The 15,117-nt window shown below is 37.6% G+C and overlaps 1 protein-coding gene across 2 annotated transcripts; it reads left to right on the top strand.

The window, feature by feature from the left end:
• The first annotated feature begins 4,878 nt into the window (after nt 1–4,878).
• LOC131320063 (putative transcription factor bHLH041) lies at nt 4,879–8,891 on the top strand. Of its 2 annotated transcripts, XM_058350619.1 has the most exons (6): nt 4,879–4,978; nt 5,105–5,119; nt 5,252–5,317; nt 5,514–6,245; nt 6,628–7,032; nt 8,525–8,891. In XM_058350619.1, exons 1-6 carry the CDS (start codon nt 4,913–4,915, stop codon nt 8,591–8,593), a joined length of 1,353 nt encoding a protein of 450 aa, XP_058206602.1. In that variant the 5' UTR covers nt 4,879–4,912; the 3' UTR covers nt 8,594–8,891. The 2 variants fall into 2 exon arrangements, with proteins under 2 accessions (XP_058206602.1, XP_058206603.1); XM_058350620.1 differs by lacking the exon at nt 5,105–5,119 and having other exon boundaries at nt 4,911–4,993.
• The last annotated feature ends 6,226 nt before the right edge of the window (nt 8,892–15,117 follow it).

The raw sequence follows: 15,117 nt of genomic DNA, 5'->3' as shown, positions 1-15,117 counted from the left end.
CTATATGATTTAGGTCTTCGGGCAGCATATATGCAAATTGATTAACCCTTGGGACTAATCACTTAGGGTGTTTACATTAGTGATTAACTTATGCAGAATAATTTTTGAATTTTGTCTTTATTCAATTTTTTTGCATTTGTTTGTTTTACGCCAAACTTTTATGTAATATGGGTGAGTGAGATGAGAGGAATCGAAAAAGTAAAAGATTTTAACTTTTACACAAATATTTTGGAAATATCCAAAGAAAATCTCAAAAGCCAGTTTTTGGACTTTTTCTTGGATATTTCCCAAAATACTTGTTTAAAAGTCATATTTTTTTACTTTTTCGATTTCTCTTGTTCTTACTCACCCATATCACATAAAGATTTGGCGTAAAACTAACAAACGCCAAAAAAATTTGAATAAGAACAAAATCAAAAAATTATGGTGTATAAATTAATCACTAGCGTGAACGAAGCATAATTTTTTCAAGAAATGTATGGGTACGTGACTTCTGATTAGAGCTGGAAAGAAGCTTGAGTAGAATATCATGACTGGGTCATTTTTGCCAAAATTAAACAACATTCAAAAAATAGCACTGACAGCTTTCCAAATCTAGCTAAATGGGATCCCCCACAACCCCTTTTTCCCACAAGATCAAACATAAACTTCTATAAAGTAAACAAAATAGGGACCAAGTTTTTCGAGGCTGAGATTAGAAGTTCGCACGTTAACATCGCGTGAGATCTCTTAGGAGAAGCTCCGTGTACGTACATATATTATACACCGAGTTTCTCCGATAGCCGAGATTAGAAGTCTGCACGCTTTTTGTTAGACTTGTTTCACATCGCTCATTTAACCCACCCAAACTTAGTTAATATATTTTAGAGGTTACTCCACCTATCGCCAATTGATTTTAGGTTGGAACCCGCCAAAAGATCTAACACTTTTGGTCCGACGGCCGATATTAAAAATCCGCATACAAAAAGCGTGCGGGATCCCTCAAGAGATATACATCCTCTGCTGTGTTGGTGTTTTGTACCATATTTTTTTTCTAGAACCTATATTTATTTAAAACTGAAGGCTTATACTTTTCTTTTTCTACTTACCCTATATCAAAGTATATCAACCACGGTTATATATAAAAACCGGGTCAAATATAGCCATTGGCTAATACAAGTAATAGGGTTTTAATCACTCTTGCACGTGGGGACAAGTATAGCAGTGTGAACGAATAAAATAAATACTACTGTACCACAGAAGAATATTAATCATCCAAATTTATGGAAGAATGAATGTTCCAATTTCTTCCGGATACCCTATAATAATTTTATTGTACTATCTGTTTATTGGCTAGAATTTGGTCCGGCGACAAGCATGTCACCAATTGAAGGATTTTCTTCAAACATTCCAGACTTACTAGAGGTGCGCGTAGGTTGACCGAACAATATTCGGTTATCGTTAGGAAACTGTGATGTCATGTATGGACACGTACGACAGGGGTTATATATAATTGACGTAGTGTGAAATGATAAAATTAAGTGACACGATGTGAATTGATTAAAGAACTGTTCAGAGAATAATTGACTTGTAAGTAAAAAAAGGTTAACCTTCAAGATTTCGGTATCTCGGTAAAGGTGCGCATAAGTCGATCGAACGTTCGGTTATCGAGAAAAATACGATGTCGTATATGGACACAGATTATATGACGTAGTGTGAAATGATAAAAGAACTATCCATAGACTAACCATACGAATTGAAAAGAAGAATGTTCTAAATTCACCAGAAATTATTCATTACATGGCCAAAGATTAATACTATAAATATAGTGATGTTCACACTTCACACCGTTTGAAAGCAAACGGTCATCTACCTTGATAACCGTCGAAGGTCAATTCCAAGCCACCAAGTTTCCTCAGTGTTCCTCCCTTAAGGCTTTAGATGATCAAAATTGTACCTATTATTAAATATTTATTTTTCATGAATCACCGGATTGCTTCAGTTAAACTAAATTATAAATACAGTTGGTATCCCTCGTATACTCTTATGAACATGGGCAAAGTTCGATTCCCGTAAGCATCCATCCCCTTCTCCAAGTCTCCTATGACAAAGTAGATTAGGTTTAATAAAAAAAAAAACTGATTATAAATGCTTTTTTTTTAATGTTTGTGTGATTTTAAAAGGATTACTCTGAATTCGCATAATTAATTAAGAAACAAAAAGTCAAAACATTTTTTAATACGAAGCATCAAAATCTATTGAAGTTCTTCGAGATGAGGGGATGATTTATAGTAAAAACCTGAATAGAATGAGTCATGAGATAACTTGAGAGAGGTTTCGTATAAAATTTCAAAATGGAGGTTAAGGCCTTTTTTGCATAAATTTTTTGGAAATTGATTTTGCCACTCTCCTTTTTGTTAATACCACTCTCATTCTCTCACAAAACAAATCATCTAATAAGACAGAAAGGGAAGTGACATTAATAAAAAGGGGAGTGGCAAAATCACTCCCCCTTTTTTTTTCATTTTCTTAAGGTCCAAAATTTTCGCTTAAAAATAGTTCAATTGTTTTTATATCGAAAATGGATCCTTGGAGACAGTCCTGATCATCAGAACCGTTCATTTGCTGCAATCAATAGTTTGGATGTAGTTTTAAACTCTTACTGCTCTTACCGGTAAGACTTCATCAGAAAATCCGAATCATGGAATTTACCAATGGACGGTTCGGATTAGGATTGTCTCTTTCAGTCCAAAACATAGTTGGAGAGTATCCGGAACCTTTTATATTTGTGCCAACAATTCCAAAAAAATGTGTCTATTAATATAGCAAATAAAATAGGAAGTAAACTAAAGGGTATGTGATTAGTCAAAGTTCACGTAAACTGATTCAGACACCCCGTTATAATAAGAAATCCAATTGCAGTGTGAACGCGCACAAGATAACCATAAAATCCTAGAGTTAAGCAATTTGACCTCCCAAGTCTCAACTGTAGTAAATGAAAACTATATCATTAATGTCCCCAGATCCAACTGTTCTTACTGATAAACTAAGCATTGGTTTGGAAAAGGATTAAGGATCATATGATCAAAGGTTGTGTTAAAACTATAAATTTAAAAATAAAAAATAAAAAAATTGGGGTGCAACAATGACATTATTTTACATATATGATTTTGTTCCTTAGTAAATAAATAAAAAACTACAAACAAAACGTGGGTGACGTGACTTATCTCACATTTACTAATCGTATTTTGTAATATTTCAAAGTGTCGGATCAGCTTACCCGACTCTTACACTCAATATTTACTCTCTTAAAAATTATAATTTTGTAAATGAATATAAATTGTGAGAGATCGAAGGGAACCCAATTAAAAACAAAAACACATGACAATAGGCCTTCCTCCCTTTGACTCTTTTCAAAATTGTCATTATTTTTGACTTTGACCATTACTTTTCCAATCTCTCTTCGCGGTGCTTGGCCCCTCTCTCTCTCTCTCTCTCTCTCTCATGTTTCCATGTTCACATTTGGTTCCTGCTATTTATCTGGTCCTGACTACTTTTCAAGCTCCCATTTCGCAAACATATATATATACATCTCTTACCCCACCTACAGGCCCATACCATCAACTTTCAAGAGGTGGGGTACCATTTCCCAATTTTTCAAGAAACATGTGTGTGCTGTTAATTTGATCATCTTCTGTATGCCCTCTTCCGCTACTTTTCAAGCCCTCCCTCCCTCTCTCTCTCTCTCTCTCTCTCTCTTGATTCACAGAACTTTCCAAGTCTGAACTCATCGCATTCAAAATCATTAGACCTAGTACTACTATTCTTCAATTCTCACTCTTCGATCTGTCTTTTTCGAACGCTCCGTACAATTAGGCCTCAACCCATCGCATACATCGATGATCACTACTTCGTGGGTATAATACGATGAGGACAAAGGAGGGAGTACTACTGAGAGAAAGATCATCAGATTCAGTTGGAGGAATCTAAATCTCGATCATGAACAAAGTTTAGGAGTCTGAATCTCATATAAGCACTCCAGTATGTTCATGGACTACATCTTTCTTCTCGATCAAGGAGCTCGACCCACTTTTCTCCAAAACCTAGCCCACTCTTCTGGTTGCACTTACATTTGCCTATGGCGATCTTACTTGCCTCAACGCTCCAAGTAACCCCTCTCTCTCTCTCTCTCTCTCTCTCTCTCTCTCTCTCTCTGTGGGGTTGCACTTACATTTTAGCCAGACCTTTTTTTTTGCTACTAATTCAAAATACTTTTTTCAGCATATTTTCCTGAAATTTACTAGCTAGGCTGATATTTAAGGAATTTATTTTGGGGAAGAGAGGTTTTCTGGGGTAGTATTTCTCGCTCAATTCAATATATAAACGCCATATGAAGTGAATGACTACTGTTTACAATTATGAAAACACTTTCAAGAAATGGGTTTTGCAAAACTAATCGAGATTCTGATCCCGCGGTCTTCCAAAACCTTTATATATTTATCTTTCCGGTCAGGACGATGTGGTGGTGAAATTTCGCGACTACATACGAAAACACTATCATCAACATATCATTATGCATAAGTTTTTATTTTATTATATATATATATACACACACGTATATACGTATCGTCTGTTGTTTATATCTGGAGTTTTACAGCAGCTGGTTGATCAGCTCGTTGGATGGGTTCTACAATGAAGAAAACATCAGGCAGCCAAGCTCCTCCTCAGGAAGTCATGCTCGGAGGCTATTCGACGAATACAGGCGATCGGTTGTCGCCGTTGATAATATAGAGTATGACACTAACCCTAAGGTGAATTTACAAGGGGATTCGAAAATATGCAAGTATTGACCGTAAACGTTGTGTTTTTTTTTTTTTTCCCCGGTTTCAGCGGCCGCATCCCGGGACTTGCTTTCAGGAACAATGTTCCCTTCATGGAGCTCAAGGGACTGGACCTCCAAAGACTAGCATCTGTTCAACCCCAGCTGCAATTCTATCAGGTAATAATATTTCTTGTTTTTATATTTCATTAATTACAGCATTAATGGCAAGAATCAATTTTTAGTTATTTTCTTCTGCAAAATTCAGCTGATCAAGTGATGAAACTTTTGTTGAACTATTTGCAGGAAGCTAGGATTAAGGTTTTGCTGATCGATCCACAACTTTCTCTCTCTTGTTTTGTGATCTAGCTATATAATATTTCGAGTAGCCGGAAAAAAGTTGAAAACATGATTCATAATTTTTCTTTTTCTTTTGTGTCAATGCAATTACAGACTGCCGTATTCATGGGGTGCATGGCCGGAGAGATTGAGCTAGGCTTCTCCAATGATACTACTCAAGTAAGACCCTTGTGTGTGTATATATATATATATATATATATATATCACACTGAGATTCTTCTAAAATTCTTAACAAAGTATTTAATTACCATGATTTTTTGATCGGCAAAGAAAATTTTTGACATTTTTCCCTAGTACTCAAATTGGGATCATTTTTTTTTTTTTGCTCGGCCTCAAATTGGGATCATTTTCACAGGTGAACTGGGAAATGGAGATGAGAAAATGGATGCCGGAAAATTTCCCCGATCAGCAAGCGCCATATCAAGATCTTCCCCCTCCACCCGATCACCAAACGCATGCATCATCGTCTTCCTCATCGCTGCGATCACTATCCACGGATAACAGCCTCGAGCCCTCGCCTTTCCTATTCAACATCCCAAGCACATCTTATCACCAGGAGCCACCGAAACAGCCTCTAATTCATGAACAAGCATTCAGACCAACATCAAGTTCAGTATTGATGAGTCCACTTCACCAAGCCATTCAATCCTTCAATCAAACCAGAAACTTCCCATTCCCAACCCCGGAAACCGAAGACGATGCAATCACAAAAGCCATACTCGCAGTCCTTTCCTCTCCTTCTCCTTCTGCTTCTCCTTCTGCTTCTTCTCCGCAACCAAGTGTTGCTCAAAATTTCCCATATTTTAGCCGAAACGCTACCAGTGCTTTTAACCGATACAGTCCAGGTTTCGCCCATTCTAGTTCAACCCCAATGATAGCAAGAGTTAGGAGGTCAAGCATGTTGAAAAGAGCAATATCTTTTTTTAGGTCATTGAGTTCGATGAGAAACCAAGGAAGGGTACAAGTGCATGGGGGGAGCAGGCCAACAGAGAACCAGTTGTACCATATGATATCAGAGAGAAAAAGGAGAGAGAAACTCAATGAGAGCTTTCAAGCCTTGAGATCACTCCTTCCTCCTGGAACAAAGGTAACTCATAATAATTTTGATCGAAACTCAGTCTTTTTTATGTATGGAAATTAATTCTCTTTAGTAACTCATTAATTTTTCCTTATAAACAAGCATTGGATTCGCGGCGCGCGTATTTGAGAATATCTCCTTCAAATAGATATTTCATTTAAGTAGAATTTTTATACAGAATGATGCCGCCTTTTGTGGTCCTTACGTTTCAAACCTAAAACTCACCATTCTGGTTCATGATTTCAACAAAAAAAAATTAAAATTAAAATCACCGGTACATCTTTTTGGAAATTCGATAAATACAATTTTCGTTGCTAAATTATTTTCCTATATATATATAGTCAAAATCAAAAACTGTTTGAGATTAAATTCTATGGTTTGAATCGGACAGAAAGACAAAGCGTCAGTGCTTTCAGGCACGTCCGAGTACTTGAACTCTTTGAGATCTCAAGTTGTGGAGCTCACTAGAAGGAACCAGGTTCTGGAGACACAGCTTTTGCCTAAAACAAAACCACGCGACGATCAAGAAGGGAGTACTGATGAGTCCTCATATCGAAGGCTAGATGTTAAGGTTGTGAATGTGGTGGCAGCTGAATCGTCGTCGTCGTCGGGAGCTCGAATCGTCGACTTATTCGTGGTGGTGAGAGGTGGCGGCTGTGACGTTTTGGATTTGGTGATCGGAATATTGGAGTTCTTGAAGAAGGATGAGAGGGTCGGCTTCATCTCTGTGGAAGCAGATACGAAGGTGGAGGAATCAATTTCTGTCAATCGGGTTGTATCGAGATTGAAAATTGAGGTATGTTTGTTAACACAAAATCGTATGCTTTTTTTTTAGGTTGGTTTTATGTTAATTTTGATACAGTTATATATGAAAGATAAATTGATTTTGGTGCTTTATTTTTGTACACAGGCGCTCCACTTTGTACATGAAATTACCAATCACGTTAAAAGTAGAGGCGCATACAAAAGTGGAGCGCCAAAATCAATATCCAAAATATATTCTTCTGATTTTCAACTATTTGATTTTTCTTTTTTTTGGTCTTTTAATGGAGTCTGTCTCTGTAGCTCTCTAACCTGTCGTTTTTGGTCAAGTACTGAATGTAAAATTAACTTTGATTCATCTAGAATTAATAAGAGGGAAAAACTAAACACACCCTTATTTATCATATGCACTCCTGAAATTTTATGATTCTTAGACGAAATGTTATGAATCACAATGCTAAAAAGGTTGCAATTTTTTGTTATAAAAGCTATGAGACGTATCAGAATTTTATGATCCTAGTGAAAATATTACGAATTCTATTGCTAAAAAATTACAATTTTTTAGTATAAAAGTTACGAGATCGATGCACTAAAATGTTATGAATTATAGTATAAACGTAACGAATTCTATTGCTGATAGGTTACGAGTTTTAGAATAAAAAATACAAAACATCCCAAAATATTACTATATAAATGAACATACAATAGGTCCATATCAATCTGCGTTTAAAATCAATGGATAAATTTTGTCCATTATTCTAGAATGAGGGTAGGTTGGTATAGTCTAAGAGTCTAAGACCCATCAAATGATGAAATTTGTTCTGTCAAATAAGACTTCGGTTTGGTGTTGTGCAGTGAGGTGCATAGAATCGTGCTGCGCATCTTCTAGCCGTTGAATCGTACATCCGACGGCTCGGATTTCATCTCGGCAACTAACTATCGAGAGTTGTTCATTGCCGAGATAAGATCCAAGCCGCCAGATGCAGGATCCGACAGCTTAGAGATACGCAGCACAGTACTTCACACACCACTGCACAATACCATCCCCAATTCATCAAATAAGCTGTTAAGTAATTGTTCGTATCATTAGTTTTATGGTTGTTTCATATTGCCGAAAACCGCCAAATAGTTTTATCTATTTCTAGTGGGGCTACGGCCATAGAATTGTATTCATTCATACGCCAATTAATTGACCTACTATACTAAATGACGCATATCTCCTCACCTGTGTGTGAATATTCTTTTCTTAGATAGACTTTTTTCGTTTTTTTTTTTTTTTGTTTCTACCCTATACCATATTTGTTTGTTGTATCAGTTGAGTTGTTGAATTTAATTGTTTCGTGAACTCTCATAATTGATATAGTGTTTCGGATTCGTATTTCATATATGATGTAAATGATCTCTGATAACGATTTGTGGAAAAAAAAAGTTACAAATGATGCATGTTTCTTTTATGGGAAATGACAAGGAAGCTAAGGAGAAAAACCATTGAATCTTTTTGTTAAAATTCTTGCATTTGTGCGTAGGGAAGTGAATGGGACGAGTCGACCTTCCAAGAAGCTGTGGGGAAGGTGGTTGCTGACCTGGCAAAGTGACAAGTAGACCTTTCCACCACACAACACGTGTACTACACCTTTAGAGGAGCAATCGTACGCTGCGGCGGCGCTAAGTCACGGTCTGTTCAGAATATCCAACCGCCATTCGCGGCCGTCTGATAGTAGAAGTCCTTGTATGGATCGTTGATTTCTGCTTAATTGATTAGTTTTGCAGATTTTACAATTTTGATAGTGATGAGAAGAAACGTTGTATACTTTGCATCTTATGAATCATGTTCAACGAATGCAGGGTACCGTTTCGCCGTGTTTTGGATCTGGAATTTGGACGGGGGGATTTGTGAAACGAATTTGTTCTGTTCGTTCCCCCTTCACGAATCCCTCCATAAATTCATGATTTCTAAAAACACAACCAAATTTTGAAGTTTTGGTCTAAGAATATATTTAGGGAAATGATATTGGTACTTTAAAAATTGATGCAGGCACTTCAAAAAACAATAGGAAGTGGCTTTGGAGTTACACTGATTTTGGAGTGCCTGCATCAATTTTTTGAGTGCCAATATCATTTCCCTATATTTACAAATTGGGTTGAAGCACTATTGTCCATTATGTATTGCCAACGCACTAAATTGTCATGTTGGTTTTGTGCATACGAATTGTAGTTGTCGCCCTTATTGACTGCAAATACTCCGTATCTAATCATATTGGTCCAACCTTTTTTCCCTCAAATAAGGAGGGCCAGCTGTAAATTAAACCAAAAAAGATACTTTCCAAACGAAGGGCTTGTTTGATAACCTAAATTCAGCACTTAATACTGAATCAATTAAGTAATAAGTGATTCAGTAGGTTTGATAACCACATTTCATATTACTTAACAAATTAAGTACCACTTAAAATATAGGCTAAAAAGTTGAAAAAAATTAAGTAGCTTTGAGCTACTTAATTCTGGCTGAATTTTTGTGTACTTACATTCAACCGTCATACCACCACCACAACCACTTCCACCACCACCTCCACCACTCCACCACCACCACCACCACCTCCGCCACTCCACCACCACCACCTCCGCTACCACCACTCCTCCTCCACCACATCACCACCACCACCATTCTCTCCACTACCACCACCACCACCACATCACCACCACCAACTCCACCACCACCCCTTCCTCCACTACCACCACCACCACCACATCACCACCACCAGCTCCACCACTCCACCACCACCACAACTCCACCACCACTACCATCACTACACCACCACCACCACTCCCCCACCACTCCACCACCGCCACTCCCCCACCTCTACCATCACTACACCACCACTCCACCACCACCACCACCACCACCACCACCACTTCCTCCACTACCACCACCACCACCACTCCACCACCACCACCACATCACCACCACCACCACCATTCCACCACTACCATCATTACACCACCACACACCACCGCTCCTACCACCACCTCCACCACTCCACCACCATCACCACCACCGCCACTCCACCACCACCACCACTACCAGCACTCCTACTACCTCCACCACTCCCCCACCACCACTCCACCACCATTACCAAAAGTATATTGTGACTGTTAGTAAATTAAGATAGAATTGGAACAAAATTAATTCATCATTTTTTTAATTCAGTACTTAATATATTTATCAAACAGCTTTTCAGCTTAAAAATTTCAGCATTCAGTTTTCAGTACTTCATTTTTCAGCTTTCAGTTTCAGTTTTCAGTTTTATCAAACAGCCCCGAAATGGGGAACTGAATGGGTGTTAACTCCATCTGGGTCGTCCATGCTCGGCAATGAACGGCTCAGATTTCATCTCGATCAAACAGATCTCATTTGTTCAGTCGAGATAAAATCTGAACTATCATTGGCGAGTATGAACGGCCCAGATAGGGAAACACCCATGTTGTTCCGCAGGGTCCCCAAACGAACTCAGGTACCTTTCATTGTTACACCGTGTACCCAACGAATCTAGGGATTGGTACAATTGGGCAAATCAACTAGCAAAGAAGAAATATATTTTAGCGGTCCAGGCGAAATCCAAAAAGTTTCTCACACTACGCCTTTATATGGAGTCCACTACAAAATATGAGGAGTTCAAACCGGTGAAAAAGGCGAGAAGACATCGTCGGAGGATCATTAAACTAGATAACTCTTTTTGGGTACATTTTAAACTAAATAACTAGTAATCAATAAAGAGTTCAAGAATACTATTTTGCCGTACAAATAAACAATTAGAAATTTTTTCATATCATGATAATAGGTTCTTGGTCTTGGAAACGCATACCAATGTGAACTAAGATTTTTTTTTAAATTGTCATCTCTTCAAACCATTTTGATCGATATTGCGTAACTTAATTATAACAATTCTCTTTGAATATTATTTTTCGTTTTTTCTATTAATTTCCACGTCTTCCATGTGTTTCCTTTGTTTTTTTAACTTAAAAAACGCTATTATTGCTTCTCTGTAATAGCATCGCTAAAAGAATGCTATGAAAAGAAGCTATTCAAAGCCATACTTGTTGTAGTGCTAAGTGCTTTATTGTGGGATCGGGGATGCTGTTTAAATAGCTGATCCAACCGTTTATTTCGGCATGGACAGTCTTGATGGAAATTGAGCGCATACAAATTTGAACCGTTCATTGTTCGGTTAAAATCCAAATTGTTGATTGCCGAAATGAGTGACGAGATCGGTCGCTTTGCAAGGTGCTGCTTGGCAGCATTGTGGGACAAAAAAATGAACATGAAATCAAATTACAAAAACATGTGTTATTGTTGAGGTATTCTTTTGTATGCTAATATGTTGTACTGTCTTCCCCTTCCTTTATGTTTGATTCAGGTTTTTGAGAGAAGAAAATTGAATAACTCATTCATTTATACAAGAATAAATAAATAAATAACAGCGTAAATTATAATGGAAAGTAAATAGTTTTCCTATTCATTTCTTCCCCTTGGAATTTGAGAAGACGGTTTTGACATTCATTGTGTTTACTAGAAAATTCAATCTGGTTTGTTCAAAACTATGGGTATCAATTAACAAGAAAGAGAGTGATAAAATCAGCAGCCAATATTTTATCAATGCTAGTATAACAGATTCGGCAAAAGAAATTTAAATATCACGATGAATGGTACGATTAACGTTGCTGAAACGTTCAGTTGAATGTTTTCCTAGATTAACCAAATTAAGTTTCTGAGATATTTTTCAGTACCGGGTGGGTACCACATTGCCATGCTCATGTGGTGCTCGAGCAGCCCATCCGGGCCGTCTAAAAGTGTGTTGGACAGCCCAGATGGAAACTCTATCTCTCCTCTCACCCCACCACTCTCTCTCATTTTTCTCTCTTCAAATTCGAGCCGTCTAAAACTGAAATAGACGGCCTAAATATGCCGAACAGACACCACATGATACCCACCCGACATTGAATTTTCTCAAAGTTTCTCAATGAATGACATAATCAAAGAACATTCACGTTATTAATATAGTACAATATTGTTTGCACGATCCGTTTATGGTCAACCTTGCTGATATGATCGGTTTGCATTTTGTCATCAAACCTGATTAAATCCCAAATAAAATAAAAAAAACTTTAATTCTTGAGTTGCGTGGCTTATTTTTCAAATACTAATACGATTATCGCATTCACACGCATCATGAGAATTACAACTAAGACAAAATCAATTAAACAACTCAAGAAATAACTTCGTGATGGAAAAAAAAAAAACCAATGGAAGAGAAGCTCACGATAAAAAAGAAATATAACCCTTAAGAGAGTGTGCAAAGGTGGCCAATTAGAGATTCATAAGACTAGCCTAACGAAGATCGATTACGCCCAATTCTTAGATTAGGGGAAGAGACGAAACAATGGAATAAGGAAAATGAAAGTTAACAAGGTGTAGTATTTAGGGGTGTGCTACTAGTATTTACTGTTAGTATTTTCTAGAAGGATGTGGAAGAATTTTAAGAAAATATACATGTTTTTGACAGGAAAAATCCCAAAAAAAGATACACTATTTTTTGAGAATTGTTTCCACCCATATTAAATGAATATTGGATGAAAACGCAGAATATTTTGTTTAAAACAACATTTTCGCAAAACTTGAAAATTTTCAAATGATGACCAGACATGATGTCACCCATGTCCATCGAGAAGAATGTTCTGTTGAGTTGCCCATAAAAACAGAATGTGTACAAGAAATTTTGCTTGTACAAACGATTGACATAGGCAAACAAAAATGGAAGTCCGAAGTAGGTAGGGTACTCTCTCTCTCTCTCTCTCTCTCTCTCTCTCTCTCTCTCTCTCTCTCTCTCTCCACATTTACATACATAATTACATATACATATGTACTAGTAGTAACATTCAGTGAATGTGAAGATGCTGAGAAACTTTGCCCTGCAGTCTGACTTAGTAAGATAAACCTTTTAACATCCAAATTACTAATTGGTCAAAAAGGAGAGCAACACACAAGAAATTTAGAACTACGAAGTTACTTCGAAAGAGAATGCTACAAGCAAAAATAACATAAGAAATGTTCATAGTAACCCCACTTGGATCCTTCACAGTCACATCCTACGAATCCGACTAAAAAATAAGTAAGAAAACCGTTCTTCTCTGCAACTCATTTTCTTAAAAAATGGAATACAATTAATCATAGATCAATTAAAGCATGTGCGAGGAGATTAGTCATCCGATAGACATGAAGAATAGTAGTACAAGAAATGGGAGAGGGCCAACAAAAACAATGATCGACGATTGCATCAAGTATCAAAGATGTATACGTCGACAGAGGAACATCTTCTTGCGTCCTGACGTCCTTGACAAGCACTGTGATGAAACAACACTTAGGCACGCACATACACGCAAAATCAGACCCCGAGTCCATTAATATGGACTAATAGTTGGTGTTCCCTACCTGAAAAAATTGTGCTAAGCGATTTGTTAAGAGTACCACTTGGCAATCCTAAATGGTACTCTGGGAGCGTTGAATAATTTACTTATAAATTACCTTAGCATCATGATTATTTTTCTCTGCAGCCTCTCGTGTCACAAAGTGGTGCGATCAGAAACAGAACCACAAAAACAAAGAAGCAATCAAATGCTGACCTTGTGAAAGTGATGGATATAAGAACAAAGGTTGTCCACTCAAAACCAGCCCCAACATAACTCACTTTCTAATTTTCCTCAACCGGTCCCTAATTTTCCTTCCCATTTTTTTGATAAGTTAAAACAATCTATAACCCACGACCGCGTATCTTTCCGAGTAAAGATTGCGGACCCCACATCTAGAAACTGATCAACCCCCCCTTACCCTATAATCATAAAATTATTTGCCAATAAATAATGATGACTAATTAGGGGGCTGCAGGGAAAAAGATCCCCAAGCAATTTCCTGAAAATGAGCAGCCAAAACGAGAGCAACCCCACAAGATTGTTTGGGACAAAGGAAGCAGGGTAGAAGGTGTCTTGACAACAAGCTATTGCAGTTAACAAGAGGTTCAAATCCCTTTCGAACAAGACTTGCAAAGGATTGATTAAAAGCATAAATGGCGGAGTAATTGGTGTCTACGTAGTGTGAACAGATAACGACGTGATGACATCATGTTTGAACAAACAATAGAGCACATGGTATAATTTCTTGCCCGGAGAGCAAACCCTATGATGTTGAGGTTTCGAATTCCAGAATCCACGTGACTAAATTCAGAATTCCACCATGAAGAGTCAAGAGACCTGTGAAAGCTACCCCAGACCAGAACCCAAGCCACACCCTTGGATCTGCAGTCTTACCTTTCTTCAACTAAACTCTTACCAAACCCTCAGGCATATTCTAAGCCCTTGTCACTGCACAAGGCTCTATTTATCTCTACTATGGGAAGTACGTGTTAGCCAGTACAACTGCAATGGGGCAACTCCAGCCAAGTAACAAACTCCACATATTAGTTGGCCTACGAACTATATATGCACAAAGAGGAACCAAAGCAAAGAACAGTCACCACATACACAGCAGGATCATACATCGCAAGCATCAGAAAATATGAACAAAAATCTAACTTAGATACAGTTTCAAAAGGCAACCACTAGTTAATCAGACATTTACTAAATCTCGCTTAGGCCTTAGATACAGTATCAAGAGTCGAGACAGGTAGCGTGAAGACAAGACAAGAGTTCCATTTACTGGTGATTACTAAGTAAAATAACATTTATCAACTAATTATGGTGACATCATGAGTTTAAACAACTATTTTCATGTTTCAACTACATAAAAACAGATTTCAGCCGCCCTGGTTGTGAATGCCTTTTTCTTCATGCATATCTTTGATTACAAAAAAGAAAAAAAAACGGGTAGTGTTAAGTTTTTTCTTCTTCTTTTTTAATCTGCTGCGTAGGGTAAGTTAACTATGAGTTTTTTAACTGGAGAACCAATCATACCTGATACAACAGAAGCAGCAGCCGATGTGGCTGCTCCAAAGGGTGATGGTGATGGTGATGGTGATGGTGATGTTGCTGCTACAACAGAAGCAGCAGTCGGCTGTAGCATGGAAATCTGGAA

The sequence above is a fragment of the Rhododendron vialii genome, chromosome 3a (genome assembly GCF_030253575.1).
Source record: "Rhododendron vialii isolate Sample 1 chromosome 3a, ASM3025357v1".
NCBI lineage: Eukaryota > Viridiplantae > Streptophyta > Magnoliopsida > Ericales > Ericaceae > Rhododendron > Rhododendron vialii.
Note: the sequence above shows the minus strand (reverse complement) of the source record. Positions and strands in the feature narration are given on the sequence as shown.